This window comes from Lacerta agilis, chromosome Z (genome assembly GCF_009819535.1).
Source record: "Lacerta agilis isolate rLacAgi1 chromosome Z, rLacAgi1.pri, whole genome shotgun sequence".
Classification (NCBI taxonomy): domain Eukaryota; kingdom Metazoa; phylum Chordata; class Lepidosauria; order Squamata; family Lacertidae; genus Lacerta; species Lacerta agilis.
In genome coordinates, this window is record NC_046331.1 from 27,399,827 (window position 1) to 27,421,517 (window position 21,691).

General features: G+C 41.9%; 1 protein-coding gene across 5 annotated transcripts in view; it reads right to left on the reverse strand.

Annotated features, from left to right (window-relative positions):
* Nucleotides 1–21,691, reverse strand: part of HDX (highly divergent homeobox) — a 46,577-nt gene that overhangs the window by 20,424 nt on the left and 4,462 nt on the right. For 3 of the 5 annotated variants that reach the window (XM_033138363.1, XM_033138361.1, XM_033138362.1), the window contains exons 2-4: nt 17,906–18,052; nt 15,198–16,322; nt 3,555–3,608 (exon numbers count right to left, since the gene is read on the reverse strand). In XM_033138363.1, coding sequence (XP_032994254.1) covers nt 3,555–3,608; nt 15,198–16,322; nt 17,906–18,052 — 1,326 coding nt within the window. The remainder of the gene's footprint in view (nt 1–3,554; nt 3,609–15,197; nt 16,323–17,905; nt 18,053–21,691) is intronic. The other 2 variants (XM_033138365.1, XM_033138364.1) reach the window with 2 other exon arrangements.

Sequence of the window (21,691 nt, forward strand, 5' to 3'; positions counted from 1 at the left end):
TGGAATGCAGAGGTGTTTATCAATGCCTTGAGGCACCAATTAGCCTTAAAATTATCCTTTCTTTTAACTATCTGGCATTATATTATCCAGCTAATTAAGACCATATTCACTTGAACAGCTAAAATCCCAAAATTGCTTTCATGCTTGTGGTATTCCACTAAGAAAGGAGTTAAGGTAAAGGTTCCTGAGTAGTTTTTTTCCAGAGTAGACAACCTCACTCATCTCTGGTGTTCCTGCCTCAATTATACAGACTGAAACCCCTGGGACAGCATCTAGCACAACTGCATATACTTAAAGACTGTGCCTGACTATATATAAGAAAAGCTTCAATTTTTAGATTCTCTGATCTGTAATAAGGCACCTTATCAAAAGCAGGGGTTGGGAACCAGTAACTCACAAAATTTCCCCATTCAGGAACTATTATTGTGCACTTACTCAATTTATTAAACCCTTTACACATAAGCAGTTTACAAAATTTGAAGAGCATAAAGCATGATATAAAAGAAAAAGAAAAATGCATTAAAACTAAAGTAATAATAACCTATCAAACAAACCAAATATGAGATCCTACACATGCACAGTGGCACATACAAGGGTGCTTCCATGGGATTAGAATTTATTTTCTAGGGCTAGCATACTACACATTCTCCTTGCAAGATTACATTAAGAAGTGGACTGAATCCTCTTGGTAATAGCTGTCTTTAGAGGGGACTGTAAGTGTCTGTGGATGCTCCATCAGTATGTGAGGGGTTTTGCTCAAATTTATTGATTTAACAAAAAATATACAGTGGTGCCTCGCAAGACGAAATTAATTCGTTCCGCAAGTCTTTTCGTCTTGTGGAAATTTTGTCTAGCGAAGCACGGTTTCCCATAGGAATGCACTGAAATTCAATTAATGCGTTCCTATGGGGGGGGGACCAGTCGGGGCCTGTTGCCGGCAGCAGCAGGGGGGGATTGGGCCTGGCTGGGCCCAGCCAGAGCCTCCTGCCGCCTGCACGGAGCCAGCGGGGAGAGCGGTGAGTGAGCGGCAGCGGCGGGAGGAAGCCGGGTGACGGGAGAGCGAGCGGGGAGAGCAGTTACTAACTGTAGTGAGCGGCGGCGGCGGCGGGAGGAAGCCGGGTGTGGAGAGCGGGGCCGAAGCCGAGGCAGGAATTGGGCCTGGCTGGGCCCAGCCGGAGCCTCCTGCCGCCTGCGGGGAGAGCGGTGAGTGAGCGGCGATCAGGGAGGGCAAGCAGGAGGAAGCCAGGCATGGGGAATGGGATCGGGGAGGGCGACCGGGAGGAAGCCAGGCGTGGGGAGTGCGATCGGGGAAGGTGGGGAGGGCAAGCGGGAGGAAGCCAGGCGTGGGGAGTGCGATCGGGGAGGGCAAGCGGGAGGAAGCCAGGCGTGGGGAGTGCGATCAGGGAGAGTGGGGAGGGCAAGCGGGAGGAAGCCAGGCGTGGGGAGTGCGATTGGGGAGGGCAAGCGGGAGGAAGCCAGGCGTGGGGCGTGCGATCGGGGAGGGCGACCAGCGAGCTGGGAGGGTGACCAGCGAGCTGGGAGGGCGAGCGTTCTTCTTACAGTGGTACTGCGCAAGACGAATGCCTCATCTTGCGAAGCACAGCCATAGAGAAATTCATCTTGCGGGTCAACTAAAAAATCGCAAAACCCTTTCGTCTTGCGAGTTTTTCGTTGTGCAAGGCATTCGTCTTGCGGGGTACCACTGTACTGTGTATTCAAACTAACAAACTTTGAGAGATTTACACAGATGATTTCAAATGGGAGTCAGGAAAGCAGTAACCTATGGATAAGGCCCTAGATAATAAAATGTAACTCTTCAGAAGCAATAAATTCCAGGATACTAAATGCTTGGGTGTTATATCCTGGGGAAAACAAGAGGAGGTTTTCCAGCTCTCCTGCTAACTTCCCAAAATCATTTAGTTGGTCTTTGTTAGAAACAAGATGCTGGAATAGATGAATTCTTCATCTGATTCAGGAGGATTCTTATGTTCTGAAAAATAAGATTGCACTGCCCCACTCCCGCAAAGAGTCAATGGGAAATGGAAAAGAAGCTCAGCTGAAAGAAACATTTTGACAGCACAGATGAGAACAAGGTGGGTCAGTATATGCTCCAACTCATTCAACACACACATAATTTAGCTGTATTAGAGGTATTTGCCGCTTTCCTAGCTGTCATTGATATTTGGGGGAATATGATCCTGAAAGTATCAAGAAGATGAATCTCTATATAGTGTTTCAGCTTTGGGTCAAAATTTATCTGCAGCTCATATAAGAATGGCATTCAAGACTGTCCTAGGTCACAAAACCAATGGAGCTATTTTGTTGTCCTAGCACAACTGGAGACCACTTATAGCATCCTTTACCCTTTTAGCAAATCTCATTTGAATACAATTTCCTTGTGCAAATAGACAGATTATATGAAAGTCTAGGAAGTGTGTCATTTGTTAAGACTACAGCATCTACAAACAGGTTTAAAATTGCTTTAAAAGCATATTCAATTGCAGAGATTCAGGCTATTTAATGCCACCACAAATTAATAGTTAGATAGTTAACCAACAACACTAAAAGCAGAGTCTGTGCACTGTTGTTTTTCCATGGTAAATTTAGAGTTATTGCTGAACTGAAAGATTTATAGTTCTCTGTCATTGCATTTTCCTTTTGCTATGTGCCAGACAGCCTGGGTTTCATTCTCTTTAAATTAATTAAATGAGACAGAAAAGGAGACGGCAAAACTATTTAGAGGCACACAGAATGTAAGAGGAGAGCTTTCAATAGTTAGTTGAAATGGACTATAAATTCTAAATATGAAGGTTTTACTTTGAGAGTGATCCATTAGAGATGTCTTTGTTACTCTTGCCATTAGCAATGCTCATCTCCTTTTAAGTCTTATTCTGTATTTCCAAAGGGCTATGCCATGCTATTTTTCATTCCACTGAGCTTTCCCAGTTGATTTTAGTGACACCAATCCATCACTAGAATTATTTGACAATTGGAAATACATTGCAGTCCATCTTACAAAAGGAGGATTCCTAGCAGCCGGTTTAATTTTGAAGTTTTATTGCTTTTGTCATTATTTAAGCCAACAGTGAGAAATCCATGTTGATACAGCTAGCTATTAATAAAATATAGAAAACATTACTGTCAATGGGGAGACTTTTAGGATCTCCATGAATGCAGATGATAATCTTCACCCTTTCTCATTCACTAATGTCAGTGTTGACAGAGATGCTTAGAGCATTTTACAAGGTTACAAGTTAAGTGTAACATAAATCAGAATTACTACCAATGGCAAAGGCAATGTGAATATGCAGTTGCTTGGAAAGACAGTGCATACTTCTGACTGTGGGTTACACGTATCTAACAATGTCATCTCTGCACTTTGACAAGAGATGCTGAGGAAGCAGAAAGGGGGCTGTGGGTGGGGAGGAAATATTTCCTTTCAAGACAAAACCTTATTTAAAACCCTACTCATATTAGTTTAAAAGTTCTAAGCTTAAAATACCCAATCTAAGCCTGCACTTTGTTCACTTACTGCTTCAGTGAGAAGTACTTACTGCTCTTTTTCGTGAACTCCCCATAGTCCAAGGCGCAGGAAGATTTCCTGAAATCTGAGGAAAGAAAAAAATATTCTTCAAAATGGATTTGGGAAGATACCACATCTGTTGTCACAGACGAGGAAAACTGTACCAGGTCAGTGGACTGCATCTGCAACTGGTCCACCCTCCACAGGCCAGTCACCTGGATTCAACTTTAAAGGTTGAATCATCTTCTTCCTTTCTAGTCATGGATTTGCATTTGGTGCCAAATTTAAAAGGTGCCAAATACAAGCCCCACATGCAGAGGAACAACTGGGAGCACATTCTAAAGCTGCAGCTCTATCTGCCCAACCCCTGACATTATAAGATGTCAAGTGTGGGAGCAGGTGGGCCTCAGGAGTCAGAGATTTCTCCATCTCTGATACTGAGCTTGGCTGTTGTGTGGTCTTGACCATCTTATGTTGCCAGCAGTGTCTTTAAGTCCATCCTGGTGATATTAAGCAAAAACAAACAAACAAACAAACAAACAAACTACTCTCACATTAATCTGGGTACCATCGTCCTTAAGTCCATGCTCCCCTACAATGAGTCCAAATGTCATCTGTAGTCTGAATCACTCAGCTAGGCATCTGAATGAGAATCCCTGCTTCAGCTGACCTGCAGAAGGCTATCCAATGAAAAATCTTCACTTAGTTTGGAAACAAGATCCTCAGATGGAGGTTGTTCATGATATATAACCTTGGTTGTTTCTCAAACAGATAGGAGTCCATTTCATCTGTGTAGTCCTTCCAGCACTGTTCCCAGACCTGGTGTGTAGCGATAATTTATGCCATCGTCATTTGTCCATTCACATTCCACTCCTTTGAAAACATTCCTTCCATTGTTCAAGGCCTTAAAAAGGTAAAGGGACCCCTGACCATCAGGTCCAGTCGTGTCCGACTCTGGGGTTGCGGCGCTCATCTCACTCTATAGGCCGAGTTAGCCGGCGTTTGTCCAAAGACAGCTTCCGCGTCATGTGGCCAGCATGACAAAGCTGCTTCTGGCGAAACGCCGTTTACCTTCCCGCTGGAGCGGTCCCTATTTATCTACTTGCACTTTGATGTGCTTTCGAACTGCTAGGTGGGCAGGAGCTGGGACTGAGCAACAGGAGCTCACCCCGTGACAGGGATTCGAACCGCCGACCTTCTGATCAGCAAGCCCTAGGCTCTGTGGTTTAACCCACAGCGCCACCTGGGTCCCTGTTCAAGGCCTTAGTGAGCTATAAATAACTTCCCGACAAGATGCCTGCTTCGCCATTAAAACTATGGGAATAATTTTCCTCAACTTGCCAGTTAAAGACAAAGTCACATATATAAAGTCCTGTCAGATGTAATTAGCAGTCCTTTGTCTTGCCAAATTACTCTCTCCTCCACTCATGGTTCAGTCCAAAGATATTTTAAATAGGGTCCATTACCTCGGTCAGGAGGGGAGGGTATAGAAAAACATTGTAAAAACCCTTTGTTGAACATAAGTGTCCCTTCTTTTCCTCAGTTTCACACAAAATGACATAACAACTGCACACGATTCTTTCGTTTTGCAGGGGAGGTCAAGAAAGAAAAAGACCATTTGGGAACTACATAAAAGCAAACATTGCCTTGCCTCCCACTTCCATTCCAGGTGATGTAAGGATTTGCATGCTTGTTAAAAATCATTCAAATACCTTCATAGCTCATATCCAGTCCTTTCGACAGCTGATTAATTGTAGCCCATTATCACATGCCATTCCGGGAGTGCCCCTTAATTAATGCCAATATTCCAGATTCTTGAGGAACTGATCACAGATCATGCCAAAGATGGAGGTTCGTCCATGGCAGGGACACACTTCCCAGGTAGCACCCGCTCTGTCTTTCAAGCTGGCAGATACAGGTTTAAGTGACACCGCGGGATACTGTGCACTCCCCAGAAACCCCTGAGGAGTGTTGCCAGGAATTTTTCCTCATAAATCATGGCTTTTCCCTGCTCAGATAGCTCCACTGCCCGGGAGGGCAGAAGAGCTCAACCGCCATGACCATGACGTCAGGCCGGAAGCCCCCTGGCTGTTGTCTGGTAAAGTGCTTTTATAGTCTAGTACCTTGTACACCGTTGGGCACAAGCCTGAAGGAGCTTCTCCACCCACATTGTTCAGCCCAAACAGGTCCAGCTCCGAGGGCCTTTTGGCGGTTCCATCCCTGCGAGAAGCAAAGTTGCAGGGAACCAGGCAGAGGGCCTTCTCAATAGTGGCGCCCACACTGTGGATCACCCTCCCATCAGATGTCAAAGAAATAAACAACTATCTGGCTTTTATAAGACATCTGAAGGCAGCCCTGTTTAGCGAAGTTTTTAATGACTGGTGTTTTAATGTATTTTTAATCTTTTGTTGGAAGCTACAAAATGGGCAGGGTATAAATATTATTATTATTATTATTATTATTATTATTATTATTATTATTATTATTATTTGAGAGAGCGCTGTTGCTTGTCCCATTCCTAGCACAGCAAAATAGTTTGGAAGCTTCCAAGCCAAGGCTACTTTGACTTGACACGGCCGTAGCCCTGCACACTACCAGTGTTTTCTATGCATGCCACGCTACAGGAGCAAGGTTTGCTTCTGAAAGCGAATGACTATTTTTCAAGTGTACTCTATATTAAAAAATACTAATAGAATTTCTATTAAGAACACACTATTTTAAAATCTTTTAAAATATCAAAAGTACTACATCTCAAGACACAAACATTTCATCCCAAAGGAAAAGTACATTTCAATATCTAGAAGTATCACATTGCTGAACATAATGCAATACTATTTCTGCTGGCAAAAATTTGCATGCAGTGAAAGCCATTAGCAATTTGTTCCTCTATAATCAGATTTTGTTACATTGAAATTGCCAAGATAAAATGAGCTCTGTCCCCAGTCAATGGCTTTTCATAATCAAGCAAAAGATCACAATTGTTCTGGTTTTCAAACTGGAAAAATAACCCGTAATTAGCCTATCAACCTTTTCCATGAAACATACCCCACAGGTTTTTATTCTTTTATTACCCAAAGAAATATAAACTCTACTGTGAAATGCAAATTAACAAGCAGGATTTGGAATGGCAGGAGATAACCACAACACTCACCTGTATCATCTAAATAGAAAGCATTTTTGCTTAGTGTTTCTTTTTTTAAAAAAACAAAACAAAAACAAAATAAAACCAAAAACATTTAAGACAGTTGTTTCTGCTAGTCTAAAAGCCCACAATCTATGCTCTTCAAATAAGAAATTGTCGGAGGTGGGGCTGCTTCCCCACATTTTGTGATCTCACAGAAAACCCACCCAAAGGTGGTTTTTAGCCCCATAAGATAGCTTCCACTGATCTCCTAATGGAAGCTTTGTAAGGAATGGAAATTTGATAGAAATTTAGTGCACAAAGAAAGAATCCATTCACCATGGTCCTGGATCCAGATTGGGGCCTCCTCCCAAACAGAAACATTGCACATTAAAGGCTTGCAAATATTGAAAACAATCTCCAAGCTAAAAAAACAAAAACTAGCTTTTTTCATAGTACAAGCACTATGGATAAATCACCCTCGAAAACGTGTTTACTAGAACAGAGTTTTGGTCACTCATTGGATGGGGAAAGTGTTTTGATGAGGGTTGGGGGAGAATTCTATGCCACTAAAATTTGACTGTTTTGAAGTACAAGCTACCTAGAACATAAATAGGCCTGTTTTACTGAGGGAGACTGCTGACCAGAGAGAGGGAGACAGAGGGAGAGAGACAAAGAAGAGCAAGACAGAGACTGAGGAGGAGGAGGAGAGGCTGAGGGAGAAGGCTGGAGTTGGCAGCTGAAGGAGAAGCAGAGGCAAGATGGGCAACAGCCTGCCCCAAAAGAAATGAATCACTGGCTTAAACCAAATATTGGCAGTGAGGCCACGTAAAGGCATTAAAGCAGTGAGGAGAATCCCTTCAGGAGCTTCTGAGTTTGACCAAAGTGAGAACTACGTGCAAGCCTCGCTCAAAGGAAACCAAGTCTCCAGTACCTGGTGGTGCAATTGACTATGGGAAAGGGACCAAGGGTTATTGGCTATCAAGTTAAATAAGGTTAGGAACAAAGTTTTATCAGCCAGGCTTATGTAAACCTCTGTAACTGTCATTGAAAGATACCCTATGACAGCAAATTTAAGTACCATATTTTACGCTCCGTAAGACGGAGTAGTATTTATTTCACATTTATAGTTCATAATAAATAATTACTTTTATTTAATTCTAAAAGTGTCTCTAGCTAGTTTTGTACCATGCCTAAATTACCGCTGTTACCAGAATATAGTTAAATATAGTTAATGTAGTATAGATATCTGGCAGCAGAATTTAGAAGGTGAATCTCCGCACATAATATGATATAATATAGTGCAATAGGATGGGCAACATATGTTTTAAAAGCCAACTTTTTCATAGCCAAATCCATGTACAATTTCCTCTCCACCTTATTAAAGAAATCCGGAAACAATATTTTTTGAGCTGCTAATCTAGCCATAGAATTTCACTCTTTCACTATAAAAGGTTCATTTTACCATCCACTACTAAATATAATAATAATAATAATAATAATAATAATAATAATAATAATAATAATAATAATTTATTTATACCCTGCCCATCTGGCTGAGCTTCCCCAGCCACTCTGGGCAGCTCCCAACATAATATTAAAAACATGATAAAACATTAAACATTAAAAACTTCCTAAACAGGGCTGCCTTCAGATGTCTTCTAACAGTCTGATACAGTAGTTGTTTATTTCTTTGACATCTGATGGGAGGGTGTTTCACAGGGTGGGCACCACTACTGAGAAGGCCCTGTGCCTGTTTCTCTGTAACCTCACTTCTTGCAGTGAGGGAACCCTCAGAGTTGGACCTCAGTGTCTGGGCTGAACAACGGGGGTGGAGACGCTCCTTCAGGTATACTGGGCTGAGACCATTTAGGGCTTTAAAGGTCAGCACTAACACTCTGAATTGTGCTCTGAATGTACTGGGAGCCAATGTAGGTCTTTCAGGACCCGAGTATATGGTCTCGGCGGCCACTCCCAATGACCAGTCTAGCTGCCACATTCTGGATTAACTGTAGTTTCCGAGTCACCTTCAAAGGTAGCCCCATGCAGAGCACATTGCAGTAATCCAAGCAGGAGATAACTAGAGCATGTATCACTCTGGTGAGACAGTCTGCGGGCAGGTAGGGTCTCAGCCTGCGTACAAGATGGAGCTGGTAGACAGTTGCCCTGGACACAGATTTGACCTGAGCCTCCATGGACTATAAGTCCAAAATGACTTCCAGACTGCACACCTGGTCCTTCAGGACCAGGGAGTCCCCCACACTCACCTGCCTCCTGTCCCCACAAAACAGTACTTCTGTCTTGTCAGGATTCAGCCTCAATCTATTAACCGCCATCGATCCTCCAACCGCCTCCAGGCACTCACACAGGATCTTCACCACCTTCACTGGTTCCAATTTGAAAGAGAGGTAGAGCTGGGTGTCATCTGCATATTGATGAACGCCCAGCCCAAACCCCCTGATAATCTCTCACAGCGGCTTCATATAGATATTAACAGCATCATTTTTAAAAAATTTAAATAGTTCAGCTGGAATATCATCACTTCCACTGGCCTTGTTATTAGCAGTGCTTTCTATTTTTTTTAATGATTTTTATTCATTTTGTAAGAACACCACAATAACATTAAGAAAAAAGAAAAAAACATACAAAAAACATAAAAAATTAAAAAGAGATAAGAAAACATAAAAATCCTCTTCCGTTCTTTTAACATTCTTTACATTATAGAGTGACTTCCCCGGTCTCCCCTACTGAATTTCCTTAACTTAACATTATCTAGCAGTTTCATTAATTAACCTCTTAACCAATATAAACTTTATCCCTAATTTACCTTAACCCAAATCATTAAAAGAACAGAAACCTATAAGTAACTCCTAAAGCTAACACTATATACTACAATGCTTATTTAAATAAACTTTAAATTTCTTCCAATCCTCTTCAATCATCTCCTTCTCATCCTGGTCATGGAGTCTCCCAGTCAGCTCAGCAAGTTCCATAAAGTCCATCATTTTCATCTGCCATTCGTCTATCGTTGGTATTTCTTGACTCTTCCAGTTCTTTGCTAATAGTAGTCTTGCAGTGGTTGTGGCATACAAAAAGAATGTTAGGTCTTTCCTGGGCAATTCATCTCCTACAATTCGAAGTAAAAAGGCTTCTGGTGTTGTTTTTTTAATAAACGTGTTTTTAAACACTTTTTTGATCTCATTATAAATCTTTTCCCAGAGGTCTTTCACCTTGGAGTAAGTCCACATTAGCAGTGCTGGGCCCATTTGACTTTGCTCTCCAGGTCTGGCTCAAGGTCAGCAACCACACTACCTGGGGTGTACGAGACCTCCATATCTTTCTGGTATAATTCCTCTATGTATTCTTGCTACCTCTTCTTGATATCTTCTGCTTCTGTTAGGTCCTTCCCACTTTTGTCCTTAATCACCGTATTTTCCGGTGTATAAGACGACTGGGCGTATAAGACGACCCCCAACTTTTCCAGTTAAAATATAGAGTTTGAGATATACTGAACCGCAGATTCTCCACCCGGCGTATAAGACAACCCCCGACTTTTTAGAAGATTTTCCTGGATTAAAAAGTAGTCTTATACGCCAGAATATACAGTAATGTAATCTTTGTACAAAATGTTTCTTTCATATCTCCAATTTTCTTGAACATAGAATCATAGAGTTGGAAGAGACCACAAGGGCCATCCAGTCCAACCCCCTGCCAAGCAGGAAACACCATCAAAGCATTCCTGACAGATGGCTGTCAAGCCTCTGCTTAAAGACCTCCAAAGAAGGAGACTCCACCACACTACTTGGCAGCAAATTCCACTGTCGGACAGCTCTTACTGTCAGGAAGTTCTTCCTAATGTTTAGGTGGAATCTTCTTTCTTGTAGTTTGAATCCATTGCTCCGTGTCCGTTTCTCTGGAGCAGCAGAAAACAACCTTTCACCCTCCTCTATATGACATCCTTTGATATATTTGAACATGGCTATCATATCACCCCTTAACCTTCTCTTCTCCAGGCTAAACATACCCAGCTCCCTAAGCCGTTCCTCATAAGGCATTGTTTCCAGGCCTTTGACCATTTTGGTTGCCCTCCTCTGGACACGTTCCAGCTTGTCAGTATCCTTCTTGAACTGTGGTGCCCAGAACTGGACACAGTATTCCAGGTGAGGTCTGACCAGAGCGGAATACAGTGGTACTATTACTTCCCTTGATCTAGATGCTATACTCCTATTGATGCAGCCCAGAATTGCATTGGCTTTTTAGCTGCTGCATCACACTGTTGACTCATGTCAAGTTTATGGTCTACCAAGACTCCTAGATCCTTTTCACACGTACTGCTCTCAAGCCAGGTGTCACCCATCCTGTATTTGTGCCTTTCATTTTTTTTTTTTGCCCAAGTGTAGTACTTTACATTTATCCCTGTTAAAATTCATCTTGTTTGCTTTGGCCCAGTTCTCTAATCTGTTAAGGTCATTTTGAATTGTGATCCTGTCCTCAGGGGTATTAGCCACCCCTCCCAATTTGGTGTCATCTGCAAACTTGATCAGGATGCTCTCAAGCCCATCATCCAAGTCATTGACAAAGATGTTGAATAAGACTGGGCCCAAGACAGAACCCTGTGGCACCCCACTAGTCACTTCTCTCCAGGATGAAGTTGAGCCGTTAATGAGTACCCTTTGTGTTCGGTCAGTCAGCCAGTTACAAATCCACTGAATGGTAGCCTTGTCCAGCCCACATTTTACCAGCTTCTTTACAAGAACATCATGGGGCACCTTGTCAAAGGCCTTGCTGAAATCAAGATAGGCTACATCCACAGCATTCCCTTCATCTACCAGGCTTGTAATTCTGTCAAAAAATGAGATCAGATTGGTCTGACATGACTTATTTTTCAGAAACCCATGCTGACTTTTAGTGATCACAGCGTTCCTTTCTAGGTGCTCACAGACCGTTTGCTTAATGATCTGCTCTAGAATCTTTCCTGGTATTGATGTCAGGCTGACTGGGCGGTAATTGTTTGGGTCTTCTCTTTTTCCCTTTTTGAAAATAGGGACAACATTTGCCCTCCTCCAGTCTGCTGTCACTTCGCCTGTTGTCCAGGAATTCTCAAAGATTACTGCCAGTGGTTCTGAAATCACCTCTGCCAGTTCTTTTAATACTCTTGGATGTAGTTCATCTGGCCCTGGAGACTTTAATACATCTAAACTAGCCAAGTATTCTTGTATTGCCTCCTTACTTATTCTGGGCTGTGTTTCCCCTGCTGAATCATCTGCTCCATATTCTTCAGGTTGGGCATTGTTTTCTTTTTTGGAGAAGTCCGAGGCAAAGAAGGCATTGAGGAGTTCTGCCCTTTCTCTATCTCCTGTTCGCATTTCACCATCTTCTCCTCTAAGTGACCCCACTGTTTCATTGTTCTTCCTTTTGCTACGGACATACCCATAAATGCCCTTTTTGTTGCTTTTAACCTCTCTAGCAAGCCTGAGTTCATTCTGTGCTTTAGCTTTTCTGACTTTGTCTCTACACGTGCTGGCTATCTGTTTGAATTCCTCTCTGGTGATTTCCCCCTTTTTCCATTTTTTTTGTACATATCCCTTTTAAATCTTAAATCAGTTAAAAGTTCTTTAGATAGCCACCCTGGCTTCTTTAGGCACCTTCCATGTTTTCGTCTCATTGGTACTGCTTGAAGTTGTGCTTTTAATATCTCCCTTTTAACAAACTCCCATCCATCATGAACTCCCTTCCCTTTTAGTATTACTGACCATGGGATCACACCCAGCATTTCCCTAAATTTTCTGAGGTCGGCTTTCTTAAAGTCTAGAATTTGAGTCTTAGTATGCTTGGTTGCTCTATTCCGCTGTATAATAAACTCCAGAAGAGCATGATCACTCCCACCTAATGATCCTGCCACTTCTACCCCACTTACCAAGTCATCACTATTGGTTAAGACCAGATCTAAAATGGCTGATCCTCTTGTTGCTTCTCCCACTTTCTGGACAATGAAATTGTCTGCAAGGCCAGTGAGGAATCTGTTAGACCTTGTGCTCTTGGCTGAGTTTGACATCCAACAAATATCAGGATAGTTGAAATCCCCCATTACTACTATCTCACTTCCTTTTGAATGCTTGGTCATCTGTTCCAGGAAAGCATCATCTGTGTCCTCAGTTTGGCTTGGGGATCTGTAGTAAACTCCCACAATGAGATCATTGTTATTTTTCTCTCCCTTAATTTTGACCCAGATACTCTGTTTGGCTTTGAAGTTTTAAATCCTGGATCTCTTCACAGGTATACACATCCCTGACATATAACGCCACTCCTCCTCCTTTCCTGTTTGGTCTATTTCTTTGAAATAGATTGTATCCCTCTATTACTACATTCCAATCATGAGACTCATCCCACCAGGTTTCAGTGATGCCTATTATGTCGTATTTAGTTTGCTGTACCAAGAGCTCAAGTTCATCTTGTTTATTTCCCATGCTCTGTGCATTAGTATACAGACATTGAAGACCACTGATAATTCCCCCTAGTCTCTTATTTAAGGATTTTTTATTCCCACCACTAGGTCTGCATGCTGTTTGCTCCATTTGGTCCTTGACATTTGGATGATCATCTTCAGCACTTGATAGACTCCTTCCTTCAGGACCACTGTCACCCTCCCCCACATAAGTCAGTTTAAAGCCCTCCTGATGAGGTTTTTGAGATTGTTGGCGAAAACATTCCTCCCAACCTTTGTGAGGTGCAGCCCATCACCTGCCAGCAGTCCATCTTCAAGAAACTTCAGACCGTGATCTAAGAATCCAAACCGTTCCTGCTGGCACCATTTGCGAAGCCAGGTGTTCACTTCCCCTATTTTTCTCTCTCTCCCTGGGCCACGGCATTCAACTGGGAGGACAGATGAGATGACAATTTGTGCATTTAATTGCTTCAACTTCCTGCCCAGAGCCTCATAATCACTTTTGATCTTCTGGAGGCTATGGCTTGCAATGTCATTGGTTCCCACATGGACCAAAAGGAAGGGGTATTTGTCAGTGGGTTTTATGATTCCTTGCAGCCACTCTGTTACATCTTGGTTTCCCTCCATTCTGTTGTTTTCCTCTATTTCTTTGCATTTCTCGTTTAAGAAGGCCCTCTTGTCTCTCCTTGCTATTTTTTGGAAATCTACATTCAGTTTCCTGTATCTTTTACGATCTCCCTCGCATTTTGCTTGCCTTCTCTCCCCCGCTATTTGTAAGGCCTCACTGGACAGCCACTTTGCTTTCTTGCATTTCTTTTTCATTGGGATGGTTTTCGTTGCAGCCTCCTGTATAATATTACGAGCCTCCATCCATGGCTCTTCAGGCACTCTGTCCACCAAATCTAAATCCTTAAACCTGTTCCTCACTTCCACTGTGTATTCATAAGGGATTTGATTTAGATTGTATCTTACTGACCCAGTGGTTTTTCCTACTTTCTTCAGTTTAATCTGGAATTTTGCTATAAATGATCTGAGCCACAGCCAGCTCCTTTCGGCTTTGGCCCAGCCACTTCGTCAGCTCTGAATCTACTTGTACTTGTCCTCTGCTCATCCTCAGTAGCATGTTGGATGCCTTCTGACCTGAGGGGCTCATCTTCCAGCGTCATAACTTTTATATGGCTTTGTCCATGGAGTTTTCTTGGCAGGGATACTGGAGCAGCTTGCCAGTTCCTTCTCCAGGTGAATTATGTTTAGTCAAAACTCTCCAATATGACCTGTCCATCTTGGGTGGCCCTGCACAGCTTAGCTCATAGCTTCCCTGAGTTATTCAAGCCCCTTCGCCACGACAAGGCAGTGATCCATGAAGAATAAAACAGTAGAAACCAATTTTTTAAATGTTACATTTATACTAAAATTAAACTAATCCCCAGCCCCAACTAAACATTTATCCCACTCCAACAGAGCAAAAAACCCACAAACCCAACATTTAAAACGCCACAGATTAAAAACTATTTTAAAACATTTAAAAGCATTTTCACTCTGCAGTCTAAAATCTTCAGCACAGTACTGCGCACAGAGCTCAGAAACTGGTTGGGCTAATGAAATTCTGTGTCGCAAAATCCACCTAGAACAATGGGAGTTTTGAACACTGAATATGAGTGAAAAGTCCAGGCATGATACCTCTTTCAAGGCAAATGAAGAGAGCAGGAATGATGAGACAGACTCAGCAAAGGCACATTGGAGTTACCTTTACCATTCATGGAAAGAGGCTTTAGGCCAAAGTAGCAATGAAAAGGAAACAAAAGGCAGGTGTGATTCGCACCAGGAGCAAGAGGCACTTTAAAAAACCTTATGACCATCACACTTTTGGCTCCACTATACAGCAAGACTCTGAAGCTTCATGTATTGGTGCAGAGGAAAAGGTGTTCAAAATCATGGAATATAATGCATAATGATTCAAGATGTTTTCTTGGCAAGAAATGCATAAAGCAGCTGCAATTCACTGCACAGAAGTTAACTTGCTTGAACTTCCAGTTTACAACCACATTAACAAAACAGAAGACGATATCAAAGCACAAGCTTTAAAACGTAGGAGGAACTCCAATTACCTGGTAATTATTTTGGTTTTGAGACAGCCTTCGTTGATTGGAAGCTGCAGAATGAGAAGACAGATTACTTCTTGATGGATAAGAACTGCTATATAGTGTGCTGGACATAGTATGCAAGGAGGTACGTGGAGGCAAGCGGTAGTCTCTGTTATGATATGGGGTACTGTTGTGCAAGTCCCTGGAATTAACCAAGTGTGAACTGCAGCCAACACTTCTGCCTGACCCTGGCAGACCTGTGCCTGGGTTCTCCACCATGAGGGATGTGCCCCTTAGCTGGGGGTTATTCTGTATCTGGGCACCCATTGATGCCAATTCTTCCTCTCTAGCATACTCATCGTCGACATCCCCAGTTTCCATGGCAATGGACAAATAACTGCCATCTACAGAAGAAGAGGATGATGGCTTCTGAGCATTTCCTCCCAGGATTCTCTGTGGTTGATCGGTTACAGCCAAGGAAAAAACCTCTCGAATTTCCACATTATGCGTGCTGCAGGAAGGATCTCTAATGCTGGCCCTTTGCCCAGATGGCACATGTGAGGCAAGGATTGGATGCTCCGGTTTTTGTAACCTTTGACATCCCATCTGTTCCACTTTGCTTTGTCTGTGGCACAACATGGGCTTCTGAGGTAAAACCAACTCTGCAGTCTGAACTGAAGAACCACCATAGCTTTTCTTAGCATGGTCATAAATAGAATTTGCTGAATTTAACACACTTGTTTGCCTTGAAAGGATAATAGTCTTTTCGCCCAGGAACAGAGAAGCATTTTTACAGTGGGGGGCTTGCTGTGCCACTGCAATCTGCTGCCGCTGAAAATCAGGTTCACTTTTTGTTTGTGGCCTTTGAAGAGAATTTTTATGCAGATCACTCACCGATACATTGGACTGCTTAGTGGACACCAGCCTGTGAGAAGATCTGGCTGGGGTGTATACACCAGTTACCATGACATCGTTGTTGGAGGATGACCAAGATGCCTGTTGGGTTTGGGGGGAAGCAAGGTTGGCTAGGCTTCGGACACTCGTTCCTGGAGGCATGTTCGACGTGCTGGCAACAGTCCCTGATGGGGTGCCTCCAGAATCCACAACATTCTTGCTGCTCATCTTCCTTCTTTTGTTGCCAACCCAGGTCTGCAAACACAAAAGGGTTCATCAGCAAAGGATCCAACTCAAATTCATTTCACTCAGTCCAGAGTATCACAGTACAAAGACTAAAAAAGTGAATGAATGAGACACATGAGTGACTTCTACCTTTACTATTAACTACCACTTGCAGTTTTCCAGCTATTGTTTATATACCACATGCCCCTGCCCATAAACAAGCCACCAAGTGCAAGATCCGTCTCCCCACACCCAGGCCCTTTCCACCATAACTTTCTGTCTCTTTATCTTTTCCTTCTTCAAGGAGGAGGAAGGATCAATACTAAACTCTAATATTTCTGGACACTAAGCAGCAAACCTTTAAACTGTCCTCTGTGGCTGTACCTTTAATAGCAGCTTGATGTGTACACATCACCACCTCCTAATGTTTACAACCATGCTGCAAAGACCCCCATCTACCCATTTCTGAAGATCAAACTTCTGCTATTGAACTGTTGGGGTCTCTGGTCCTGCTATCAGAGTATATTCTATCATTTCTTCAGCATAATAGATACATAATAGTTCCAAGCAAGACCCCTGAACAATGCACTACAATGTACGCGGCTGGAAAAAAAATATTCCAAGGCAGTTGGTACTTTCCTGATACTGTCCTCACCTAGAACTACAAGGACTTAGCATTTACCCAACCACTCATAAGAACAAATGAGGTCAACTCAAAAGAAATTTTTAAATTAGATTATCACAAATTGTAAGAGCAACAGGAATCTTCCTAATGTCCAGATAAGATCAAGAATTTCATAAAATAACTAAAATGTTCCCAGTGTCTTCCTCATCAGTTAAGAAAGTGGGGGAAAGGTTTTGTTGTCTTACCATAGAATGAACTTAATTGCCCACCCACTTCCGTTTTAGCAGAAACTAAATTAAACCACAACATTTTACTAATGTAGTGCAAACTAATGCAATTAAACTACTGTTTCAGATTCATTTCACACTGTTTCAGAGCCTTTATTTATTTTATTTACTGCATTTATATACCATCTTTCTACCAAGGCACCCATTAGGAGGAGGCAAAGCCAAGCTTGCCACCAAGCATACACTCAACAGGGAACTGTAGCCAATAATGATCTCCTAACAAGCATAGCTGTATGATACAGGTGCTTACAAAGGCATATTTGTTACACTTAATTTGTAGGCATTAATCTACAAAGCATCAATGTAACTGCACCCCAATGTAATGTGTGAAGTGTCCATTACATACTTCACACAATCTTGTTTGAAATAATAATAATCAAACATCCAAGTTAAAAAGATGAAAGCAAATTTTCAAACATGTACAAAAGCCAGAATTTCAACAAAAGCCCTAACTTCAGATACTAAAGAGACTTACGTTGTTTGGACAAGATGAAAGCACTTCATAGCACTATCTCAAACAACAGGAAAGTCTATAAAGAGCTGTCATATTGGGGGGGGGGACGGACGACAAAGCACAAGTTATATTGGGGAAGGAAGCTTTTGGTTTCTTAATAGCTCCATGTCCCCTGCAGATAAAGAAGCAAAACAAGTGCAGTTGATAAACTTATGCAAATTTTATCATGGAAGACCTGAGTACTTACCCTGACTACACTGAAGTCCAGCTTAGTTTCTCGTGCACACTGTAATATGAGCTGAAAGCAATTTTTACTCTGATTTGTCATTCCATTTTCATAATAACGCTGCAATATCCTTTGTTGTTCTGCAGTAAATACAGAACGCAGATTCATCTAAAAATAAAAGAAGATACTATGAAAATTGGAATAATTTAAGACTTGCAGATTATTATTATTTTTTGAAGCAGGTGCACACTTATCCAAGCAAGTAGAAAACTACAGTGGACTGAGCTCTATTATATTCTGGTTTATCTGCTATCAGTTTTCTTAATCATACAAAAATCTTAATACATACAAGAATCAGAGAGCTGCCACATTTTTAAAATAACTAGGAGGGTTGTTGATAGAATCATGTTTGTAGGCATTCAGGAATGGATTCTGTCTCTCAGCCACATTCAAGAATGTCCAAGAAGTGGGACACCAAACAAGGCTATGAAGCTGAGGCGATCTTGGTTCTTAATAGCTTCCACTGAGTTCTATTGGAAAAAAAGAAATTACTTGCAATCTGGGGCATACTTGATTGCGCAGAGTAGGAACAGGGGAGAGATTTGTTCTATCTTGCAGACATTGCAGCAAGGGATCTCTGTAATATACTTCAATGAAAGAGCCACAGCTTATCTGATATGATATAGCTGGCTTGCTATCACTGAACCTGTAAGTATATGAGAATGTACAAAGCCACATTATGCTACACCAGGAACAACTCTGGACAGCAGTGGCCCACGGGTGCTTCAGAGAGGGGGCTTTTCTAGATCTACCTGGAGATGCCAGGGATTGAACCTGGGACATTTTGCATGCAGAGCATGTGGTTTATCACTGAGCTAGAGCCTTTCTATACATATCTATGTATGTGGAAGGGCAAAAAATGTTGCCCTCAGAGCCCAGGACCAGACGCATAAGGACCCTTCTCAAATGTTTCAGCCTTCTCTTCAGCCACATGGACTTGCCTAGTTATGAAGTAGCACTGTGGAGGTATCCTGATCCCTAAACTGATTTTTCCCTCCCCAACACCTGAAAGTGACTAAAAACATGCCATTTCTGAAGCCGAGCAGTTCTGTTCTGCACAGTATCTGGATGGGTGACTGCTTGGGAATCCCACATAAATGTAACAAAGTGCAGGAAAAACTACCGGTAAAAGAGCTTCCCCAGAAACTATTATTTTGGTGCAAATTTAAGCAAACACAGAAAAAGCTAAACCCAAAGTTTCTACTTAAGTGATGCATATATTACAAAGCCTGTATAACAACTTACAGCACAAGTAGAACTGATATACAGATCACATTTTATGGTCATATAAATGCAAGAATGAGTTACCCAAACAGTAAAAATAATGGCTTTGAAAAAGCATGGAGCTTATTAAGGTTGCTGAACTTAATGTATATAATCCAGCTAAAGAAAAGTAGATAAAGCCATGTGAAGTTCCTGTAGGAAGAGTCTGTTCTGGGCCCTGAAATGGATACTCAAATGGAAAGAGTATCTTGTATGAAAGATATATACCTGAGTTTCTAACTGCTTCTTGCTGTACTTCTACACCTCTAATTTTATCTATACTGTAAAGTAACAGTTGTAACAGTATGTTAAAGGTAAGTAAAAAATTATCAGTTTTAGACTCCTAATTAGTAGCAGTTGCCAGGACATTGCTCTGTTCACCTCTACATAGTTCCATTCTCATTTCAGACATTGTGATATATTGATATATAGGAATGTTGAGCTAAAAACGAAATATTGCCCAAACCTTCTGGTCCATGGATGACAACATTTACTCCAACAACCACATCTGCTCTACTAGTGCTAATCTATACAAACACAGAAGAGTATATGAAGGCTACTATGTGTTAGGAAATAAGATTGCTAAGTGAATTATTGGACTTCCTGTTTGGCTGCCATGGCGAACGGCTGTGCCCGTAGCAGTGGAGCCCTTTCTTGCGGATAACAAGGATAATACGGGAGTACTTGTCCTCCCAAAGCCTCCCCACCCAGGGGCGGGGGGAGCAGCCCATCCGCAGATCATCTGATACCTGCTGCCCACCCTGAAGGAATGTAGGGGGTAGGGGGCGCTGGGTGAAATGCACCACACATCTCGGCATCTCTTCAAAGCCGGCGCCATGAGCAGAGGACACCAGTTTCTTAAGATAAAAATTCGGACTTAATTAACAGCCATGCTCTGAACTAGTGGAGATAAAATAATTTTCTAATTTAACCAGCCACTGAGAAGGATTCGATCTGGAGAAAAGACTTTCATCGTAACTAAAGGACAACTGTTTGAAATACGTGAGTGGACGCTAAGCTTAACCACGAAATGGACTTTGTGAAATTTTGACTATGATTCTGGAAATGACAATTAAGGCAAAGATGAAAGGAACTCCTGATTGGAGTTACTGAGTTAGCACAGAAGCACCATCTCAGCAGCTGGAAGGAGACCAAAGAGGAGAATTCTAGGTATCTTCCCAGGATTAATGGTGGACTGTGACACAGTTAAAATTATCCCTACGAGTAGAAAACAAAAGTAGCATCGCTCAGGAGCAAGAATAACAGCACAAAGGACCGACCCGCTTGTTAAATTAACTGATGGATTAATTGTATAGCCCCAGGGGGAGGTGAGTCCTTATTATTCTCTTTTGATATATTTGTACTTGCAGTTTTACCTGGTAAACCTCCCCCAAAGGGCAACTGTTTGAAATACACAAGCGGGCCTGAAAGAGCATTTTGCTGCCATTGTGGTTTAAATATAATACTGACTGGGTGAAGATTCTGGCAGCTACCCTCAGCGGAAGATGGAAAGAATTCTGGACTGGAGTTATTTTGTTTCTGCAGAGGTACCAGCATGTTGGGAGATGGAGCAAGATTACAGAGGGGAATTTCAGGTGTCTGCCCAGGGCTAATGGCGTCTCTTTGTTTGGGATGTGGCATATTACGGCTCCTGTGAGCAGAAACTGAAACTGAAATTGCTGGAGTGTGGATAACAACAGGGGGAAATATTTCATACAGAATTATGAAGGCAAAAGTTGAATGTGATATTTAGATGATCAGCACTTCGTGATATTCAGAGCATGGGAAGTCACCCAAAGATATATAATTTGGCATTTATATTTGGCTTTTTTGATTATATTGTAATTTGGAATGTTTTAATGTGGTTTTATTGGATTATTAAAATGGAAAACTTAATAAATATTATTTTTTAAAAAAAGATTGCTATGTGAATTATTATTTCTGACAAATCATTTATATGTGGCTCAAATGCAAATAAATAAAATACCAAAGAGGAAAAACTACCACATATTTAACCATAAACTCTCTCCTCACACACACTATGACAGCTCCTATCCTGTAGTAAGAGCATAGATCTAAAACTAAAACATTCTTAACAGGTCTACTCACTTTCCTACACAGAAATATAGGAATCAGGATTCTGTCATCCCTAGCACTGTGTACTCTGTCTGGCAGCAACTCTCCAAAGTTTTTGCTTCTTACCACCTCCTACTTCAGGTGTGGGGAACCTCTGTCCTTCCAGATGCTACTGAACAACAACTCCCAACATCTCTGGTCACTGGCCAGATGGGTGGAGTCACTCAGCAACATGTGTAGGACCAAATGTTCCCCACACCATGCAGATGCCAGGGATTGAACCTTGCAGGAAATAATGGAGTAACAAGAACTCAGGCCACAGTAATGGTTTAATTTCAGTTTTACAAGTCTTTTGTAAATTTATTTCTTAGTATTTGTGTGTCAAGTGAAAACAACATGTAGACCTTG